Here is a 19,401-nt window from a genome sequence, read left to right as displayed (position 1 = left end):
CAGACACCCCTATTTATTTTGAGAGAGAGAGAGAGGGTGAGAGAGAGCACGCCCCTGTGCAAACAGGGGAGGGGCAGAAAGACAGAGGCAGTGAGAGAATTCCAAGCAGTCTCCACACTCCGCACGGAGCCATACAACACCCAGTGCCCATCCCAAAAGATGCCCTCTTCAATGCCCATCACCTTCCCTCCCTCCCACCGCCCCCCCCATCAACCCTCAGTTTGTTCTCAGTTTTTTTATTTTTTTTTTTTTAATTTTTTTTTCCAACGTTTATTTATTTTTGGGACAGAGAGAGACAGAGCATGAACGGGGGAGGGGCAGAGAGAGAGGGAGACACAGAATCAGAAACAGGCTCCAGGCTCTGAGCCATCAGCCCAGAGCCTGACGCGGGGCTCGAACTCACGGACCGCGAGATCGTGACCTGGCTGAAGTCGGACGCTTAACCGACTGCGCCACCCAGGCGCCCCTGTTCTCAGTTTTTAAGAGTCTCTTATGCTTTGGCTCTGCTGAGAGATATTTTAAAATAACTATCACATTATTCTATTTTTGTCCAAATAGTCCTGTTATGTCTGCACAGTGGCAGCTGTAAGTCAATTATCCTGGAATTGCTACAATAGTTAGATTCACTTGGATATAACTTTTTAATTTGCTTCCAGATGTTTCTGTAAAGAGGCAGCCCATGATTATGAATTACAGTGCAGATCAGTGACTTCAGAACAGCATAGTAATTTTGAGATTCACCGTTTTCTACATATACCGTAGGGCAGGGTGCTTTTCATAATGCCTAGCATGTAGTAGGAGTTCCGTTAGCACCTGGAAAGTGAAAGAGTCAACCAAGCAGACTTTACACCAGTCACCCTCTATATTCATGTATGCCTTTCCCTTTGCTTTAAAAAAATTTTTTTATTAACGTTTATTTATTATCAAGAGACAGAGACAGAGCAGGTGAGGGGCAGGGAGAGGAGGAGACACAGAATCCGAAGCGGGCTCCAGGCTCTGAGCTGTCAGCACAGAGCCCGATGCAGGGCTTGAACTCACAAACCATGAGATCATGATCTGAGCTGAAGTCAGATGCTTAACCGACTGAGCCACCCAGGTGCCCGTCCGAGAAATCAAAGTGTTAAAGGTTGATTAAAAAAAAAGCAAGAGAAGGGTGTCTTGGTGGCTGAGTCAGTTGAGCGTCTGACTCTTGATTTTGACTCAGGTTATGATCTCACAGTCTTGTGATCAAACCCCCATTTGGGCTCTGTGCCAGGCATGGAGCCTGCTTGATATTCTCTCTCTCCCTCTCCCTCTGCCCCTCTCCCACTTGTATGTGTTCTGTCTCTCTCTCAAAAACAAAATAAAACAAAACCCAAGAGAATAGTGGCTGCAAGGATCTGGGGGGAGGAGAGGGGGGAGGTGTAGGACAAAGGGCACAAACTTTCAGTTATAAGTTCAGAGGATCTCCAGCACAGCTGGAGGGCTAGAGTTAAGAATACAATACTGTATACTTAAAAGTTGCCGAGAGTCCATTGTAAGCATCCTCAGCACACAAAAAGTTAACCAGGAGGTGATGGATGTGTTATCTTGATCTTGGTAATTATCCCACAATGTCTATGTACATTGTATACTTTATCATTATTATTTAAAAAAATTTTTTTTAACGCTTATTTATTTTTGAGACAGACAGAACATGAGCGGGGGAGGGGCAGAGAGAGAGGGAGACACAGAATCCGAAGCAGGCTCCGAGCTCTGAGCCATCAGCACAGAGCCCTACGCGGGGCTCCGACTCACGAACTGTGAGATCATGACCCTCAGAGCTGAAGTCGGACACTTAACTCACTGAGCCACCCAGGCACCCCAGTACATTGTACCCTTTAAATATAGAAGATATTTGTGTCTGATATATTTATGTAATATATTAAATGTATACAATTATATTTGTCAATTACTCTTCAATAAAACTAGAAAAAAGAAAACCAAAAGGAAGGTGCCTTGCCAGTGCACCCACCCCCACCCACCTCCTAATGCGTCCCATGCTATGAACAAGGCAACTCCTCCAAACTCCTTTTCATTGTTTCTTTGGGAATTTAAGTCTTTATTTCTAAGTATTACACACAAATTGATATGTACTGGTTTGTACATGTATAGTCTGAACTCATATTATGGAAAATGAAAATTTCACCTCGTTTTTATTATCCCTTTACCTTAACCTCTCTAATCCTTTCAGTAAAGTTAGATCTCAAATTTTGGGTAAACCTACATTCAAGGTTTTGATTATTACGACTGTGTAAATAGTGCTTACTACCGAGCCAAGAAATAGGGTAGTTTTGAGCCAGGAGATCATGCACTTTGTATCATTTCTTGACAACCTTTTGTTTTTCCTAGATCTGCTTTTATTTTTTAAAACATCTCCCATGCCCTGCAATGGGTCTGGGTCTATAAAATATCCTTTGATACAATTTTCTATAAGGTCAAGCCTTGTTCAATGATTTTTTAGTCTCATAGCTGTTTTTTATATTTCCGTAAGACATTTCCTCCAGAAGCCTTGACTTACTGTGTTCTTTTTTTTTAATGTTTATTTGTTTTCGAGAGAGAGACAAAGTATGAGCAGGGAAGGGGCAGAGAGAGAGGGAGACACAGAAGCTGAAGCAGGTTCCAGGTTCTGAGCTGTCAGCACAGAGCCTGATGTGGGGCTCGAACTCACAGACCGCAAGATCATGAGCTGAGCCGAAGTCGGACGCTTAACCGACCGAACCACCCAGGTGCCCTGACCTGCTGTGTTCTGAATGGGTTTCTTTCCAGTCTTTATACAGCAGCTCTCCTGGGACTGCCTTCTCCATCATTCTGAGAATGCTCTCCTGTGTTAGCATCCTTGATTTCTGGATCTTGTATCCTCTTTTTGGTTTTCTGCTTCATCGTTGTGGAGCACATTCATTTTACAGCTTTATGCAATGGGTACATGAGAATTTCTTGAGGATGTGTGAATCTGGAAATGTCTTTATTTTACCATCACCAGTGACTGATAGTTTGGCCGAATGTAAAATTCTAGGGTGAAAAATCTGTTTCTCCAGAATTTTGACGTCTTCATTTCCCCCCCCCCCCCCCCCATTCTTCGAACTTCAGATGTTGCTCCTGAGAATTCTGGTACCTTTCTGATTCCTTTGGCTTTGTTTTATATATTTTCCTTTTTTGTTTCCTCTTGGGACGCTTTTTGGATCTTCTTTTCATTTGCGATATTTTGAAGTTTTACCAAGATATGCCTTGGTGCGGGGCTTCTTCATTATACTAGATTCTTAGTGTTTTGGACAGATCTGGGACATTATTAACTTAGAGTATTTGTAATTTCTTTCTCTGCTCTTTTTAGTTTCTCTTATTGCCCATTGTTACTGGAATTTTCACGTTGCGAGCGCTTGACCTAGGACAATGCTTTTTCCACTCTAAGAATATCCCTCTTTTGTTTTATGCAAGCAAGATCTTCTGTTTCAAGGGATATTCATTATAATTTCTTTGAGATTTTCTTCTGTTCTCCATTATATTTTTAGTTTATTTAACTTTTGTTTGTTCTAAGCCTGGCTGCCTTGTGTCCTAGAGCCGAGGCGGGAGGGGAGCTGGGGCGTCTCACTCTTCAGTCTGCTGATAGCCACTGAGTTCTCTGTTTTTATCACATCACACCTGCCATCCTCTGCGTCTGGAATCTCCAAATTCAGAGCCTCTGGGATTGTTGTTGGTTTTTTTTCTTTTTTTAAAGAAAAATTTCATATCTTCTGTAGGATGGGAATGGGGATGTGGGAATCTATTTTTTTAATACATATTTTGAATCAGTTCTCCATTTTAAGCCCTGCCTCACCTTCCGAGCTACTTAGGAGTCTAGAGTCTGAGCTTTTTAAAGTCCTGGGTGGCTTGGTTCTCACGGGTGTTCCCCTTGTAAGCTCGCATCTCCCTGTCTTGCTAAAGTCATTTCAGGATTCTTACATCTGATTTCCGTCTTCATATATTGTAATTAGGAGATTATAAATGTCTTCTCATTTTGTCAGAGATCAAGCTTGTCTTTCTTTATCTTGTTTTCCTTGGGGGAACTTAAATGGGTGATATCAGGTTTTCTCTTTGATATGGATTTAATAATGTTGACATTCGTCGTAAGCAAAACTTAGTCTATTAGATGCATTGGTGGTTTTTTTTTTTAAGTTAAGTAAATGACGTGTATGACCTAATTGCCTAGAGAAAATTACATTAGTTCTTAACTTATTTGGCCCTGTAGTACAAATTATCATTCCATCTTAATGGTGTTTTCAAGACTAGCTTATACTTTAAGGAAACCCACTTTTTATTTCAACAACTTCTGATAGAAATGCCTCCAAAATTTATGAGGGATTGCCTGCATTTTTATCTAAAAAAATTTTTTTTAACATCTTATTTTATTTTTTGAGAGACAAAGAGAGGCAGAAGGCAAGTGGGGGGAGGGGCAGAGAGAGAGGGAGACACGGAATCCAGGCTCCAGGCTCCGAGCTGTCAGCACAGCGCCCGACACGGGGCTTGAACCCACGAGCACGAGATCATGACCTGGGCTGAAGTCAGACGCTCAACCGACTGAGCCACCCGGACATCCCTTTCTTGCGTTTTTAATTTTTTTTTTCAACGTTTATTTATTTTTGGGACAGAGAGAGACAGAGCATGAACGGGGGAGGGGCAGAGAGAGAGGGAGACACAGAATCGGAAACAGGCTCCAGGCTCTGAGCCATCAGCCCAGAGCCTGATGCGGGGCTCGAACTCCCGGACCGCGAGATCGTGACCTGGCTGAAGTCGGACGCTTAACCGACTGCGCCACCCAGGCGCCCCCCTTTCTTTCGTTTTTAAACAGAAAAGGACGAATGTAGCCTTCTGTTGGTTTCTCTGACCTCATGCTGATATCCCGGGTTGCGCTGTGCTGTGTTTTGGTGACGCTTCTCGGGCTGGCACCTCCTCTCTCGCTGAATTCTGCCAGGAGCTTGCTTCATAAATTCGTCATCGACTTTGCAGAGGGGGCTGTCACTTCCGTATGAGTCAGCGAGTCAGAAAGGGCCCTCCGGTCCCCTGACACCGTTACTGCATTTAGCGGACTGTCCGGTATGCTCAGGAAGAACTGAGATCGGCAGCAGAGGCATAATATCCAGGCCGGCAAAGCCAGGAGCCTAAAATCGAATGCCAACTATCTGCCAAGTAGGCTTTGGTCGGATAGCGCAGGGAGAGCTCCCCCAAATTTCCGTGATTCTCTCGGGGTGAAAATCCCAGGTTCCGTAGCAGCTCTGTTCTTGTCTGCTCAGCCCACGACCAGGTGTCCCCTGTCTTGGCACCAGTGACATTTGGGCCGAGGCGCTTCTTTGTGGCGGGGGCTGTCTTGCGCATTGCAAGGTGGTCAGCGGCATCCCTGGCCTCTGTCCATTAGTCATCAGTAGTTCCCACTTCTCCCAGTGGTGACAGCCAAAAATAGTCGCAGACATTGCCAAAAACCCCTGGGGGGGGGGGGGGCAGTGGCAACGTGGATTCCTTTTGAGAACCTCAGACTCTGAGTCTCCTCTTTCTTCAGATTTTCTGACCCTATTCGGGACGTTTGACGGTGTAGAAAGTGTGACCACAAGTGCCCAGAAGAGCATTGTAATTCCTCGTAATTTCACAAAGTGTGAAGCGATTCGTAAAGCACCCGTATTTCCATAATGTGCCAAACAGTCCTTGCTTTGTACTGATGACATTTGTTGAGGGCGCCCTTATGTGAGGTCACATTTATCGAGCCCACGCGGCGTGCCAGGGCGTCTTGTAATCACCATCGGCACCCTCAGGGAGAAAGGATCATTGCCCCCATTGTAGCAGATGGGGAAACTGAGGCACGGGGCTTTTAGGCGCATTGCTGGGGTGTATACAGGGTGCAAATGGCGGAGCTGGGATTCCCACCTGGCAGGGGGACTTTAGAGCACGAGCCCCTCACCCACACTTTGTGCGGTGGTTGACTTGGAGATGCCAGGACCAGAACGCGAGCCGCGTGTGTGGGCTTCAGCCCGTCTGCCCGTTCTGAGCACCAAGAGGGCCGGGCTGCACATGTCTTCCTCCTTTACATTCCCATCCCCTGGGCCAGGTAGTAGAGGCACAGTGAAGGTGAATGTTGAGAAATGAAATCAGGGGCGCCCGGGTGGCTCAGTCTGTAGAGCGTCCGACTTCGGCTCAGGTCATGATCTCGCGGTCTGTGAGTTCGAGCCCCGAGTCGGGCTCTGTGCTGACAGCTCGGAGCCTGGAGCCTGCTTCGGATTCTGCGTCTCCCTCTCTCTCTCTCTCTCTCTCTCTCTCTCTGCTCATGCTGTGTCTCTCAAAAATGAATAAACATTAAAAAAAAAAAAAAAGAAATGAAATCAACGCCAGTCTCGTGGGCTGTTTACGAGAAGAGAGGAGCCCGATACCAACTAAGTGTTACGGTTTCCTGAAGGAAGCTACGTGGCAGTATTGTAGGTATTGACGTGCTCCAGGTCTTGGTCTAGACAGGATACCTGCCTTGGGTGAAGAAGTAGGGGGACTGTGTCCTGAGAGCCTTGGGTGAAGAAGTAGGGGGACTGTGTCCTGAGAGCCCCATTATAGGGGAGCTCATTACGTTTCATGGGGCAGTGGCCCCCTGGTTGGCTAGCACCTCTGGGAAATGAGAACTTCAGACATTCACACCCTGTGACTTCGGCAAGGCCGGCCGAAGCACATAACACACACTTGCAAGATTTAGCCGTTCCCTGGGGGTTCTGGAAGGCAGAACGTGGCGGCACCTCCAGGTCCTTGGCACAAACGCCCCATATGCCATCAGACCCGAGGTGCCAGTTGATTGAGAGCTTGGGTTTCTGGAGAGCGTGGACCGATGGGTGTTTCCGTTCACCTTCATTTGAGATCGTGGTGCTTTGAGGAGGCCGCGAGAGGCGAGTATTCTGACATTTGCCCTCAAAGCTCCTTCAGGATTGTTTGAGGAGGGGGTGAGAGTGCACACATGTGGTTCGGTCCTGATACGAGACCGATGTTAGCCAGCGCAGTGATGGTAGGGTTCCACTTGCGGACCACGTTGTTCCTGTGCTGTAGCTGGACTGTGAGTTTCACATCACTGATGCCCATTAGAAGTAAGGCTGCCCCAGAATTTGGGCTGAAAAGTGCTCAGATGGGAAAGATGGGCTGGCCTATCTTTTAAATCCCATTTAGACTTTTTTTCTCATCTGAGTACATATTTGTGTAATAGCTATAGAAAAAGCCATGGGGTTCATATTGAAAGGGTCTTAGTAAATTAGGAAGCCTCACTTAGTTCAGATGTTCTATTTCGTTTCCTTCCTTCCCTCCCTCCCTATTCCTTCCTTTTCTTTCTTTCTTTCTTTCTTTCTTTCTTTCTTTCTTTCTTTCTTTCTTGTCAGAGAATTCTCTCTTGACATGGTAATAATATAGGGAAAATTCGAGAGCAGAAACGTCACCTACCTTGTAGATTCAGATGAAAAGAATCTTTGGTAGCCATAGGAGCTAAAACTCAATGCATCAAGTGACTTAAATGCCAATGCATACACATTCACTAGATGCACTTGCCCTTCAACACCCAACTCAGTTCTCACCTCTATCCTGGTCTCCACCAGACCAAGTTAGTCATTATCCTTAAATGCTGCTGTAGCAGTTTGCTCTGCTTCCTGAAATAACACATTCCCCATTGTGTTCTAATTCATCTGTTTTCATGTCTTTCTTCCTGCCTGGATGGTGAGGTTCTGGGAGGCGACGATTCACCTTTGTATTCCCAGCACCTGGCATGTGTAGGCTGGTTCGTAGGAGGCAGTCTGTGCCTGGTGGGTGCATGAGTAATGGGCGAGCTCATTAAATTTCCTCTTCCACACTGGGCAAGAAGAGGACATATCATATTGAAATATTTCCAACTTGTTAATAATAAGCAATCCCATTTTATGATTTAGAATAAGGAGTGTTCAGGGCATAGTATTTTTTTTTTCTTTATCCCCTGCTCATTCTTTTCTGCCCATCAACCCCCCCCCCCCAAATCTCATGAACATATTCATTGATTCTGGGTCTTTCTGAAGAACATCTCTCTTTCTTTCCAGGCAGGTATTAACGAAAATGATTTTTATGATGGGGCGTGGTGTGCAGGAAGGAATGACCTCCATCAGTGGATTGAAGTCGATGCTAGACGTCTGACCAAATTCACTGGTGTCATCACTCAAGGAAGGAACTCACTTTGGCTGTAAGTGTGGATGGACCTGTGCTTTTGTAGACTCCATGCCTTGGGTCTAATATTCTAGGGTTTGGACAGAGACAGGAAGACGCAGAGAAGTACCTGACGATAAGCAGTAGAAAGGAAGAAAATCGGAATGTGGACAGGATGCTGGGCTTGCTGTGGACACAAGCATCTCTGGAAATGACATTGTCCCCTGTACAAGAACAGAGGGAGGGGAGGGACCCACCCAGCAGGTTACGCTGAGTAGACAAAGGTATCGTTAAAACAGTGCAGCTTAGGCAGACGGCTGCCATCTTGGATCTGTGATGGATTACTCGTACCCTGACAGCCCGAGGTGGGAACTCTGAACAAGAAGTGAGTTATAGGTAACAGGTCCAAGCCACTGTTTGGGAGTAGAAGGCGTGAACCCTTTAGAGTCTGAGAAGGACTGGAAGCCTAGGGAGGTTCCCAAATAGAGGAACTACTGGAGAAGCAGTGGACGTGAAGGAGCAGCCGGGGTGAGGCCTGAGGACGAGATGGAGCCCATTTGAGCTTGGGCCCAAGGCTGGGTCAACAACGAGATGATCTGATGGGGATCCCAAGAGAGGTAGGCTCTCTGTCCTGTGGTACATACATACGGTGGGATATTACTCATCCCTAAAAAGGGAGGGCATTCTTTTTGTTTTTTTAATTTTTTTTAACATCTATTTATTTTTGGAAGACAGAGAGAGAGCACTAGTGGGGAAGGGACAGAGGGCAAGAGGGAGACACAGAATCCAAAGCAGGCTCCAGGCTCTGAGCTGTCAGCACAGAGCCCGATGCGGGGCTTGAACCCAGGAACTGTGAGATCGTGACCTGAGCCAAAGCCGGACGCTTAACTGACTGACCCACCCAGGCACCCCAGAAAAGAGAGGACATTCTGACACCTGCTATACCATGGCTGAATCTTGGGGACGTGATGCCAAGTGGGATAAGCCAGTCACGAAAGGGCAAATGTGATTGCAGTTACGCGAGGTTCCTAAGTAGTCAGCTTCGCAGAGCCGAAAGTGGGATGGTGGAGGCCAGGGTCTGGGGGAAGGGAAACGGGGTGTTATTGTCTAAATGGGTACTGAGTTTCGGTGTGGGGTGCTGAAAAGTTCTGGAGGTGGATGGAGGTGGCCGTTGCACAGCGATGTGAACGTGCTTGATGCCCCTGAATTGTACACTTAAAAAACGGTTGAAATGATCCATTTTGTTGTGTATTTTTACTACGGTAATGAAAAAACGTATGTGCAAAAGCAACGTGCACGGAAACTATGAAACGACGTCCCTGCCTCAACCCAGGGCTGGTTGTAGAGACCAAAGCGGGGCTGCATCTCTGGGGTTGTCCTGTGTCTCCAGCCGTGTAGACAGCAGGCACACGGAGACTGGGGGCTGGGCAGGGCAAAGCAGGGTCCACGGGATCTTGAGTGCTTTCTGAATTTAAGCAAGAGTTTTCAAGTGCCTCTAACATCCGCCTACAACTGAGAAGCCAAGGGCACGAATGCCTCGCGCGGTGACATTAGGAAACTGGTCTCATCAGCTAAGACCCCTCCCACCCTACCCGCTTCAACTTCCCTGTCTGTACCACACTCTCGGATTTCATTTCAGTGTTTGCTGGTTACCTCTTGGCGGTCACGTACAATGTGTCTGTAATTTGTTGATTAGATTAATTTTTAATCCCCGGAAAGGTCAACAGGAATAAATAAACCAGGATAAGAGAGGGGAGCCTGGCATCTGTGCTTATATTTAACTGCCTGTCATTGTCACTGTAGAGGGGACTTTCTTACATGGTGACAATGATCAGGCAATGACTCATCATCTGTTTTCCCTCTGAGCTTTTTTTTTTTTTTATTGTGAAGACGATATTATTACATCTAGCATCGTTTTAAAACATTACCCACGTGGGGTGCCTGGGTGGCGCAGTCGGTTAAGCGTCCGACTTCAGCCAGGTCACGATCTCGCGGTCCGTGAGTTCGAGCCCCGCGTCAGACTCTGGGCTGATGGCTCAGAGCCTGGAGCCTGTTTCCGATTCTGTGTCTCCCTCTCTCTCTGCCCCTCCCCCGTTCATGCTCTGTCTCTCTCTGTCCCCAAAAAAATAAATAAACGGTGAAAAAAAAAAAATAAAACATTACCCACGATTCCACCACCCTTAGACAGTTTTTTTTACGCATGTGTAATCCTACTACATATGCTATTTTATGTTATTTTATGCTAATTATGCTATTTATGCTAATATTTATGCTAATTATGTTATTTTAACTTAAAAACATATCCAAGCATTTTTCCCCACTGTTCCTCCGACGTCACCATGATCATTTCTCATAGCCTGTAATTTACCCAGCCCTGCCTCTGTCACCTTCTCAGTGTTCTGGTATCCCATACCATTTTGCAAGAAAGAATTTTCATACTTTTTTCTTCCTTCCAATTATTTCCTTCAAATACATTTCCAGAGCTGGGATAATCTGTGCATTTTGACAGCAGTCGGTCGTGTGTTTGTGTGCTGTTTTGTGTAGCGCATTTTGTTTTTTTCCGCTTTGCTTTTTCGCAGTGCTTGTGTGTATGCTGGTAATGATGATTTTTGCTCTGTGGGGCGCATTGGGCTGTCATCAGCTTATTACCATGATAATTGTTTTCACTGCTCAGATTCTGAAAGGCGAGAATTTGGGGGAAGGGAATGTTGAATGGCTCAACTGGGAACAGAAACTTGGAGAGAAAGACTGATCTGAGATTATGCATAGGGATCAGCGAAGGGATTTTACCTTAATGCTTGGATATTAACCTGTCTAACCGCTGTCATTAGAAATCCTGTAGTTGATTTATTATTGGATTGGAAGGACAGAGCAGGATAGGAATAACACTCACATTCCATCGCATCAAGGACACAAGAGCATTTGGGGTGAACAAGAAACGGCCGTAGAACAAGATCTTTCTTTGGCTTAGCCTAGAAGAGGAATATCTTAGAGGGCTAAGACAAGGGATAGAATTGCTTTTAAGAGTCTTTTTCTTTTTAAATGTCTAAATGTATTTCAAGTCAAATTGTTCTTCAAGGACAATGGAAAGAAATGCGATGGGTTTCACTTTGCCTTACCACCCAGAACAGGATGGTCTGCACCAAAGACTGAAGAAGAAGTGGGACAAAGATACGTTCTGGTGTCTGAAGCTTGCCCCCTCCCCCCAGGAGGATGAATGAAACTCATTCATTTTGTTAATGAATCATGCTGGAAGCACTGGGATGTCTCCCAGTATGACCAGAAAACATGTCAGCAAGAGGATGTAATGCCCGAAGTTCCAAAACCTCCCACAAAAGTCCACCAGAGTCGTAAGTCAAAGCCAAGCGGCAAGGGTCGTTCATTGCAGGTTCGAACCTGGTCCCCTGCGCACTCGTCGCGGGTGACGCAAGAGGCCTCGATCAGGGTTGGTACAGCGTTTTTATAGACAGAGACAAACAGCACAGGGGAGGTTTCAAATTATGAGGGGCCTGATTGGTTGATTTTAAAGTAAGGACATTTGTTGTTCTCTGATTGGGCGTCCTTTGTCTGTCCTTTGGCGGGAAGGCTTTGTCCGTTACTTGTGGCGGGAGGAAAAAAGGGGGAAGGGGGAAGAGGGTAGGGTAGGTGAGGAATGTGCTAAGCAAGCAGGTTTACAGAAGCGAGAAATGCCGGTTAGTTTATGTACAATCACTCATTCCGTTACCTATCAGACTACATTTAGGAAGGTTTACAACCCATTCTACTACACAGCGGGTTACATTCAGGAAAGGCTTCACAATGCTCGTAGCAAACAGCAAGCAAAACGGACTTCTCAGCAGTTGTATTTCTTATCAAAGATCCATAATAAGCAGAAAAGAGAACCTAGCTTTCAACTAAGGCAGGGCTGTCATTTGGATTGTTGCTTTCAAGGAACCATCAAATATGAACAGTGAAGAAGACAGGAGGTGTCCTTCTTTCCCTCTCCCCGCACACTGTTCCCAACACAGGCGTCTCTGGTGCCATTTTTAATATTTCTCTTTACGGACTTCTGTGTTTCTCCCTGCTAGTCTGGAAGCACCTGGATGCTAGAGGTAATACCTGGTCATTTTGCCCAGTCCCAGGCTTCTCTTAGATGCTCGAGTAATGATTTTTTAATGAACGAATATTGTTAGGAAGTAACAAATGGACAAAGGTTCGTTCACAGGGCACAGTAATGAGGTCATTCATCTGCGAGTGTCAGTGACTGAGAGCAAGCTTGGAAATGGGACTAGGGAGAGGGAAAGGGACGCGGGAGATTGAGGAGTGACGATTTCTAGAGAGGATGGCACCCCCAACAGGGTGGCTTTGGAGTCTCGTCACAGCTCTTGACTCTTGTTGGTTATGAATTTCCTCTTCTCGGAGCTTCAGTCTGCAGCCTGAAAGAAGGGAGCTGTTCTCCCACTGATAAAGATGCACGGATGTCAGATAAATTGTTACACTGTTTTAAAATTACCCTGCACATCAGGGCGCCTGGGCAGCTCAGTCTGGTGAGCGTCCGACTTCAGCCCAGGTCATGATCTCACCGTCTGTGAGTTCGGGCCCCGAGTCGGGCTCTGTGCTGACAGCTCAGAGCCTGGAGCCTGCTTCGGATTCTGTCTCCCTCTCTCTCCGCCCCTCCCCTGCTCACGCTCAGTCTCTCTGTCTCTGAAAAATGAATAAACCTTAAAAAAAAAAAATGACCCTGCACATACTAAGAGCTCGGTAAACTTTACTTTCTTCCCTCCGCACCTCTTTGGGTTTTATTTAGGACAGTGGCTTTCAAGCTTTATTTTTAGCTACAGAAGCATTTAGAAAATAGAGAGAGGTGAGGCTGCTCTGTGTGAATCTGGGGGGGTGGAGGGGAGCGGTGCCTTCCTGGCCCTCCCCTCGCCCCTTGTCGGAGCAGCCCTGGAAGATGCCTTCATCCAAGTATCTCTGGCATTAAGAATCCCTGACAGCCCGAGGGTGCTTCTGTGCAGGTTACAACTGGGCCAGCTTCTTGAAAGGCTCGTGGCCACTTCCTGAATCTGGCCGGGTGGAGGGGAGATGTGGAATTCAAACCAAGACAAAGGTAGCGTTGGAATTAGAACTTGAGTTTTCTAGTTGAGCCTGCAGAACATCCCCTAATCTCAGAGCATCCATCACATTTGGGTTGGGAGTGTTTTAGGAATGGAAGGGCAAGGAGTTGCGGGCTCCTTGAGGTCGGGGCCAGGTGGATCCTGCTGTTTAGAAATGGCTTCTGTCTGGTTGTTGAAATAAATATAGGAGCACTTTGGAGTTACAATATGTGTATACTTAAGAATGCTATTCATACTTTCCATCGGCAGGACTTTCTTGCTCGGTATTTTTAAGTGAACATCCATAATCTTATATGTTTCTGACATTCTCTTTGTGTGTTCATGGATTCATCTGTTTTGAGCCTTCTGTGCTAAGCACTAGGGGTATGAGGTGAGCAGAAAGTGGCCTGCCTGCAGGGAGCTTTCAGTCTGGTGGAAAAATCCCGTATGTGAACGGGTCCACTGGCATTGACAACATGCCTGTTGACGAGGGGTGGGGGATGGGAGAGCTGTTATCAGATGCATGACACAGATGTGAAGGATGATATGGCAGGTCGCAAGGCTTTAGGTCGTGGCCTGCAACCAGTTCATAATCCGGTGGACGAAAAGCTGTGATTCTCGGTTTCATAATTTTCCAAATTATTTGGGCTATTTGAAAGTAATAAAATATAACTGTTTTTATGATATTGAATCATTTGTATGTTTCACCAGTAGAAATTATCCTTCTCCACCACCCTGCAATTTAGTGAAACGTCTCCATACTAATAAAAGCTAATCTTTGGGGCGCCTGGGTGGCTCCGTCGGTTAAGCGTCCGACTTCGGCTCAGGTCATGATCTCACGGTCGGTGAGTTCGAGCCCCGCGTCGGGCTCTGTGCTGACAGCTCAGAGCCTGGAGCCTGCTTCAAATTCTGTGTCTCCCTCTCTCTGCCTCTCCCCTGCTCATGCTCTCTCTCTCTCTCTCTCTCTCTCTGTCTCAAAAATAAGTAAACATTAAAAAAAATTTTTTAAAAAGCTAATCTTTAATTTCCCTAATCTCAGAAAGTATATTAGACCTATGGGTGCTACAATCACAACCAGTGTGATGGTTGGAAAGTTAATTATTCTGCCGGAGGTGGATAGCTGCTGTAACGACATGGGCGAAATACAGGCAGTTTAAAAATAGCCGAAGGTTTTAAGTTTTACTTGGTTAACCAACAAAACGATTCTCATTCTCTGGAGAGTCTGTGAATGTGTCCTCAAAGTGAGGTAGCAGTCTGGCTGATGAGTTGGTAAGGTGACGGCTGGGAGGGTTTGACTGGGCGGCTGAATTTTTAAACAGTCAGGCTAATCAGAGCCAGATGAACAGAGCCAGGCTGGGAGCCAGACTTGTGACCAAGGACACAAAGAAGGTGGAGACACAACCCCAGCCTAAGGGGCTGGCTTTCTGTTTGTCCGTGGAAAGCTGTAGCAAAGGTTCTGAATGTGGGCCTCCGCGGATGGTTCTGGACAGTTCTGATGGTGAAGGAGAGGAGTAGCTGAAGTAGGTGCCCAACCCAGAGGGAAGGCAAGGCCAGGGAAAGGCCCGTTCCCCCTTTCTGCGCTGGGAAGAGCTGTGTTCGCAGGAGGGGCTGGTGGCCGGTGGGGCAGATCGGCGGGGTCCTCTGCAGACAGTGAGTGTGGCGGCTCTAGGGGTTGGCCGCTTATGGCAAGAGGACAGGGAGGGCCCTCAGAGGGCTCAGCGGGTGTCTGGAGCTCATAGGCTTGGACTCGTCCCGCCTGGCACGGCTGGCGCTTTCTCCACTAGGGGGCGATAGAGTCGATGGCCGAGCCGCTGGAGGAGGTGCAGGGACAAGGGCATTTCGGGAGCTGGCAGGGCACAGAGCGCATTTGGAAGGAAGGGTGTGAGGGTCAGCGCCAGGGCTGGCGGGGGAAGAGGCAGAGGGCTGATTCCCTGGAAGTTCACAGCAAGTTCAAGGAGCCACTAGGGGAAATGAGGCTTCAGAAGTGGACGCGAGCTTGGCCGGGAAGACAGTGGTCATCTGAAAAGTCCACAGGGGCAGTGGAGGTGATCAGCTGGGGCCCAGGGGTGGGGGGGGGGGTGTGAGCGAGCCGGGGGTCGGAGAGGAGTAGGCGTCTGGAAGTCTCGAGGCTGCAGGCTGGCCCCCACTGCCGTCCCTGTTGGGAGAATGTCTGGGATGCGCTGGACCCAAGCTCAGGAGAGGTGAGGAGATGGTGGGGTCTGGCGAGAAGCAAGGCAGAGCTAAGGAGAGACGCCGCTGGAAGGTGTGCATCCGGAGACGGGGGTGGAGAGGGAACCGCTCCAACACCTGCCTGGCCTGGGATCTGCCCAGCAGCTGGACCCCTGGCTCCCAGCGGGAAGTGTCCACCCAGCCCCTCCCTTAATCTTCAGTTCATCTTGTTTTCTGCTCCCAGAGGACCGACCTCGGCCTTCATGCTTCCCTCGTCCCCCGGGGTTGGGGTCCGGGCCACCAGGGCGCAGAGCGACGCAGCACAGGGGGCTGGGGCCAGGGGCACAGAGGGGCACCCGGTGGCACAGAGCTTGCACAGAGCTTGAGGGGAGGCTGGCCAGCACTCCATCAATCACCTCCTGGCTTCTTGGGGGAGAGAGAGTGTGTGTTTTCAGAATGCGCGGTACCGGGCCTCCTTCCTCACTTCCTGGTCACATGAAATGTCTGGCACCTTCCGGGGGGGGGGGGCCCGCCGGGGAAGGCACAAGTTTCCGAACACCTTTCTAACTTCTTTGGAAACTGACAGTCTTTGAATTGCTGAGTTTGGCACGAGATGGAGGGGTTTTAATGAAAACCTCGACAACTTCAGATAGAGGGCCTGGCATGCAATCATTTCTTCATTTCATGTTCTGTTTCCACCACACAGGGAGGGTTGTTTGAAATCAAACGAAACTCTCACTTAACGGTTGCATGGTCGTACTAGGTTTTCTGGGTGCCGATGACTCAGAAACAGGCTCTTGGAAGGTAACAGCTTTGAAATGGAAACAACTCTTCGAGCTCCTTCCTGGGGCTTGAACTTCCACCCTGCTTTACTCAGGGGTCCTCGGTCCCTAGCTGTGACCCCCCCCCCCCCCAGGAAATCCTCCAGAAGGCTGCTGGGTACATCTCATCTTTTTTCTCATCTGTTTCCTGGTAGAGGGGGCCCCACCCCTGCTTAGCTCACATAGTGCTTCTACCCCTGGACCCACACAGCCTTTGTGGATTGGCTCGCACTGTCTGTCTGACTGCACTCCTAGCAGGAGCCTCCTCTGTTCCACAGATGAAGCAAGCATGCTCCTGCCTCAGGGCCTTTGCACTTAGCATTCTCTCTGTCTGAAAGTTCAACCCTCTTCCATCAGAGGCTTTTTTTTTTTTTTCCTGATCATTCTTTTGAAATGCACTCTTGGTAGCTCTGTGCCCCCACTTGGCTTTATTTGATTACCTATTTATTTGTTGTTACTTGCACTGATGTCACTCCCGGGCAGCAGGCAGGACCTGGCTGTTGTTTGCCACTGAGCCCCCAAGTGCTAGGTTGTACCAGCCAACAGAGGGAAGGTCTCAGTGACCGCCCCTCCTGCTGCATCATTCGAAACTGCTCAGATCACATCCTGATTCTCTCCCATCCAGAGGCTGGACGGCCACCCCCAGCCCAGAGTAGGTGGGTGGGTGGTCCAGGTGGGCTCCTGGCGATTCCAAGCCTCCTGGTCTTGTAAGGAGAGGTGGCAACTCCCTCTCAGCTTGTTGTGCATGTTCAGTGAGACGCAGATGTTCTCAGAATGGACCGGCACATTCGGGACACAGCGGAGGCACAGTGGGCCGTGGCTGCTGTTATTTATGAAGTCAACATCTCACTGCCCCTTCCTGGCAGCCCCCTCCCCTAGCCATTCATAGCTTGGACCTCTCGTGTCCCCAGAGGGCACCCAGGAAAGACGTTAGAACTGGACCAGCCACGTTGCAGCTAAGCAGAGCCTGGCATTTTGTGAAAATACTCCTCTGACACGTCTGTATTTTGTAGAAATGGATTTGGCCGGCAGGAAATTTCTTGAAATAAAATGACATTGCTTCCCTGTGCCGGGGCTGCAGAGCACTTGGCATCACCATACTGGGTGCCTCTCGGTACCTGCCGGGAAGGTCCCTTTCTTGTCCCCATTGTGTGGATGAGAACACTGAGGCTTGGAGAGCACACACAGCTTGATTATCTCTCTCTGCCTTGTCGTGAACATACCTGTGCTTTCTGCCCTCCCCCTTCTTCTCCCCGCTATTACTCACGATTTTCTCCTGCACCCTGAGGCCTCAAGCCCGGTGAATGGGCTCCTGTGTGCTTCTGAGCACTTGTGGACGCCGGGGGCCAGAGGGCGTTGCTGGCCACACCCAGGGCCCACGTACCTGTCAGACACGGTGCCAGGGGCCTTGTGACCTTTAGGGGCCCGTGAACGTGTTTAACCTCTTGTACAACCTGGAAAAAAAAGAAAGGAACGTTGAGGTCAAAGAAAACATTCAAATATATCATGTTACTGTGTTCACCTCTGTACCAATGCAGTAAAAAAAAAACATGGCTTGAAAATTGTTTTTATGGAGGAAGCAAGTGGCCTGTGGTCAGCAGGAGAGTAGCCGGCGCAGATGTTTACGTTGAGTCCCAAGAATCTGAGAAGGTGCGAGGTTCCAAGGCACACGGGCCTCAGGGTCGCACATGGACTTGAGGTTGCTGATCGGCTGACCCGCAAATAGAGACGTGACCCTGGGTTGCCTGGGCGGGCCCGGTGCAGACGCGGCGGTCCTTGACAGCGGAAGGGGGAGGCACAAGACACAAGCGAGCTGCCCAGCAGCTGGGGCTGGCTCTGCGGGTGGAGGAAGGGGCCCCGAGCAGGGAATGGGGGTGGCCTCTACAAGTTGGAAAAGCAAGGGAACAGATTCCTCCCTGGAGCTTCCAGGAGATACCCGGCCCTTGCCCGACACCCTGATCTCAGAAATTCTGCCCTCCCGAGCCGTAAGATAATAAATGCGTAGCTGAAACCGCTAAGTCTGCAGTGGGAAACCAATAGCACCCATGGAGGCAAAAGTTTCTCGGGCCCCCGCAAGCCCTCATGTGGCCTGGCCACCCCACGGCTTTGCCCTCTGACGTGAGGTCAGTGCCAGGCGGAGCCGGCCAGGAAGCTCGACACATGTTCTCGTGGAGCGGGGTTGGAAGCCAACTCTCTTCTCTCTAATTTTTTTTTAAATTTTTTTTTAACATTTTTATTTCTGAGAGAGAGACAGAAACAGAGAGACAGAGAGAGACAGAACATGAGCAGGGGAGGGGCAGAGAGAGAGGGAGACATGGAATCCAAAGGAGGCTCCAGGCTCTGAGCTGTCGGCACAGAGCCTGACACGGGGCTCGAACTCGTGAACAGTGACATCACGACCTGAGCCGAAGTCGGACGCTTAACCGACTGAGCCAGCCAGGTGCCCATCTTCTAATTTTGAGGATTCTTGCGAGCTATTTCTTTGGTTCCTTTTTCTCCTGGTCTCTTGAGTGACTCTTTCAGATTTAAAGGACTTTAAATATTTTCTTTTTACTTTCAGTTTTCTGCTGTGGAGTTTCTTAGCTAGGAACTGCCTCGTCCTCTACCCAACTCGATTGGGCTTGGCCTCCAGAGTGGTATTTTCCCTCTCTCATCCCGGTAGACATTTTTTGCTGGAGGTAATGGAAAACTAGATACTATTTCTAAGTTTATAACACTCTCTCCTGTGGTCTGTGTTTGCAAAAGGCCATGGTAACTGGTCCCAACTGAAAAAATCTAATAAATCAGTGGGCTGATTTTTCAGCGTCCAGCGTTTGTCTGTGCTGAGCATATAACACCATTTAAATGTTTTAATGTTTTATTTCTGAGAGAGAGACAGAGACAGAGACAGAGCATGAGTCAGGGAGGGGCAGAGAGCGAAGAGACACAGAATCTGAAGCAGGCTCCAGGCTCTGAGCGGTCAGCATGGAGCCCAATACAGGGCTCGAACTCATGAACCATGAGATCATGACCTGAGTCAGAGTTGGTTACTTCACCGACTGAGCCACCCAGGCGCCCCTAGTAGCACACCATTTAACTGCGTCACTGTGGTTCCGGAAGGAGGGAGAGAACAAGAAGAAAGCCGTGTCTGTGTTCTTGAGTGCTGGGAGTAGACAGATGCC

General features: G+C 48.4%; 1 protein-coding gene across 4 annotated transcripts in view; it reads left to right on the top strand.

Annotated features, from left to right (window-relative positions):
* CPXM2 (carboxypeptidase X, M14 family member 2) overlaps positions 1-19,401 on the top strand; it is a 187,533-nt gene that overhangs the window by 89,220 nt on the left and 78,912 nt on the right. For 2 of the 4 annotated variants that reach the window (XM_040486695.1, XM_040486694.1), the window contains exon 4: positions 8,073-8,212. The exons of 1 other annotated variant lie outside the window; for it this stretch is intronic. In XM_040486695.1, the coding sequence (XP_040342629.1) occupies positions 8,073-8,212 (140 nt within the window). Of the gene's footprint in view, positions 1-8,072; positions 8,213-14,660; positions 14,771-19,401 lie in introns of those variants that run through there. One more of the 4 variants, XM_040486696.1, reaches the window with a different exon arrangement.

Source organism: Herpailurus yagouaroundi, unplaced genomic scaffold, assembly GCF_014898765.1.
Source record: "Herpailurus yagouaroundi ecotype Mexico unplaced genomic scaffold, PumYag 163, whole genome shotgun sequence".
In the NCBI taxonomy this organism is placed as follows: domain Eukaryota; kingdom Metazoa; phylum Chordata; class Mammalia; order Carnivora; family Felidae; genus Herpailurus; species Herpailurus yagouaroundi.
This window is presented reverse-complemented; position numbering and strand designations above follow the sequence as displayed.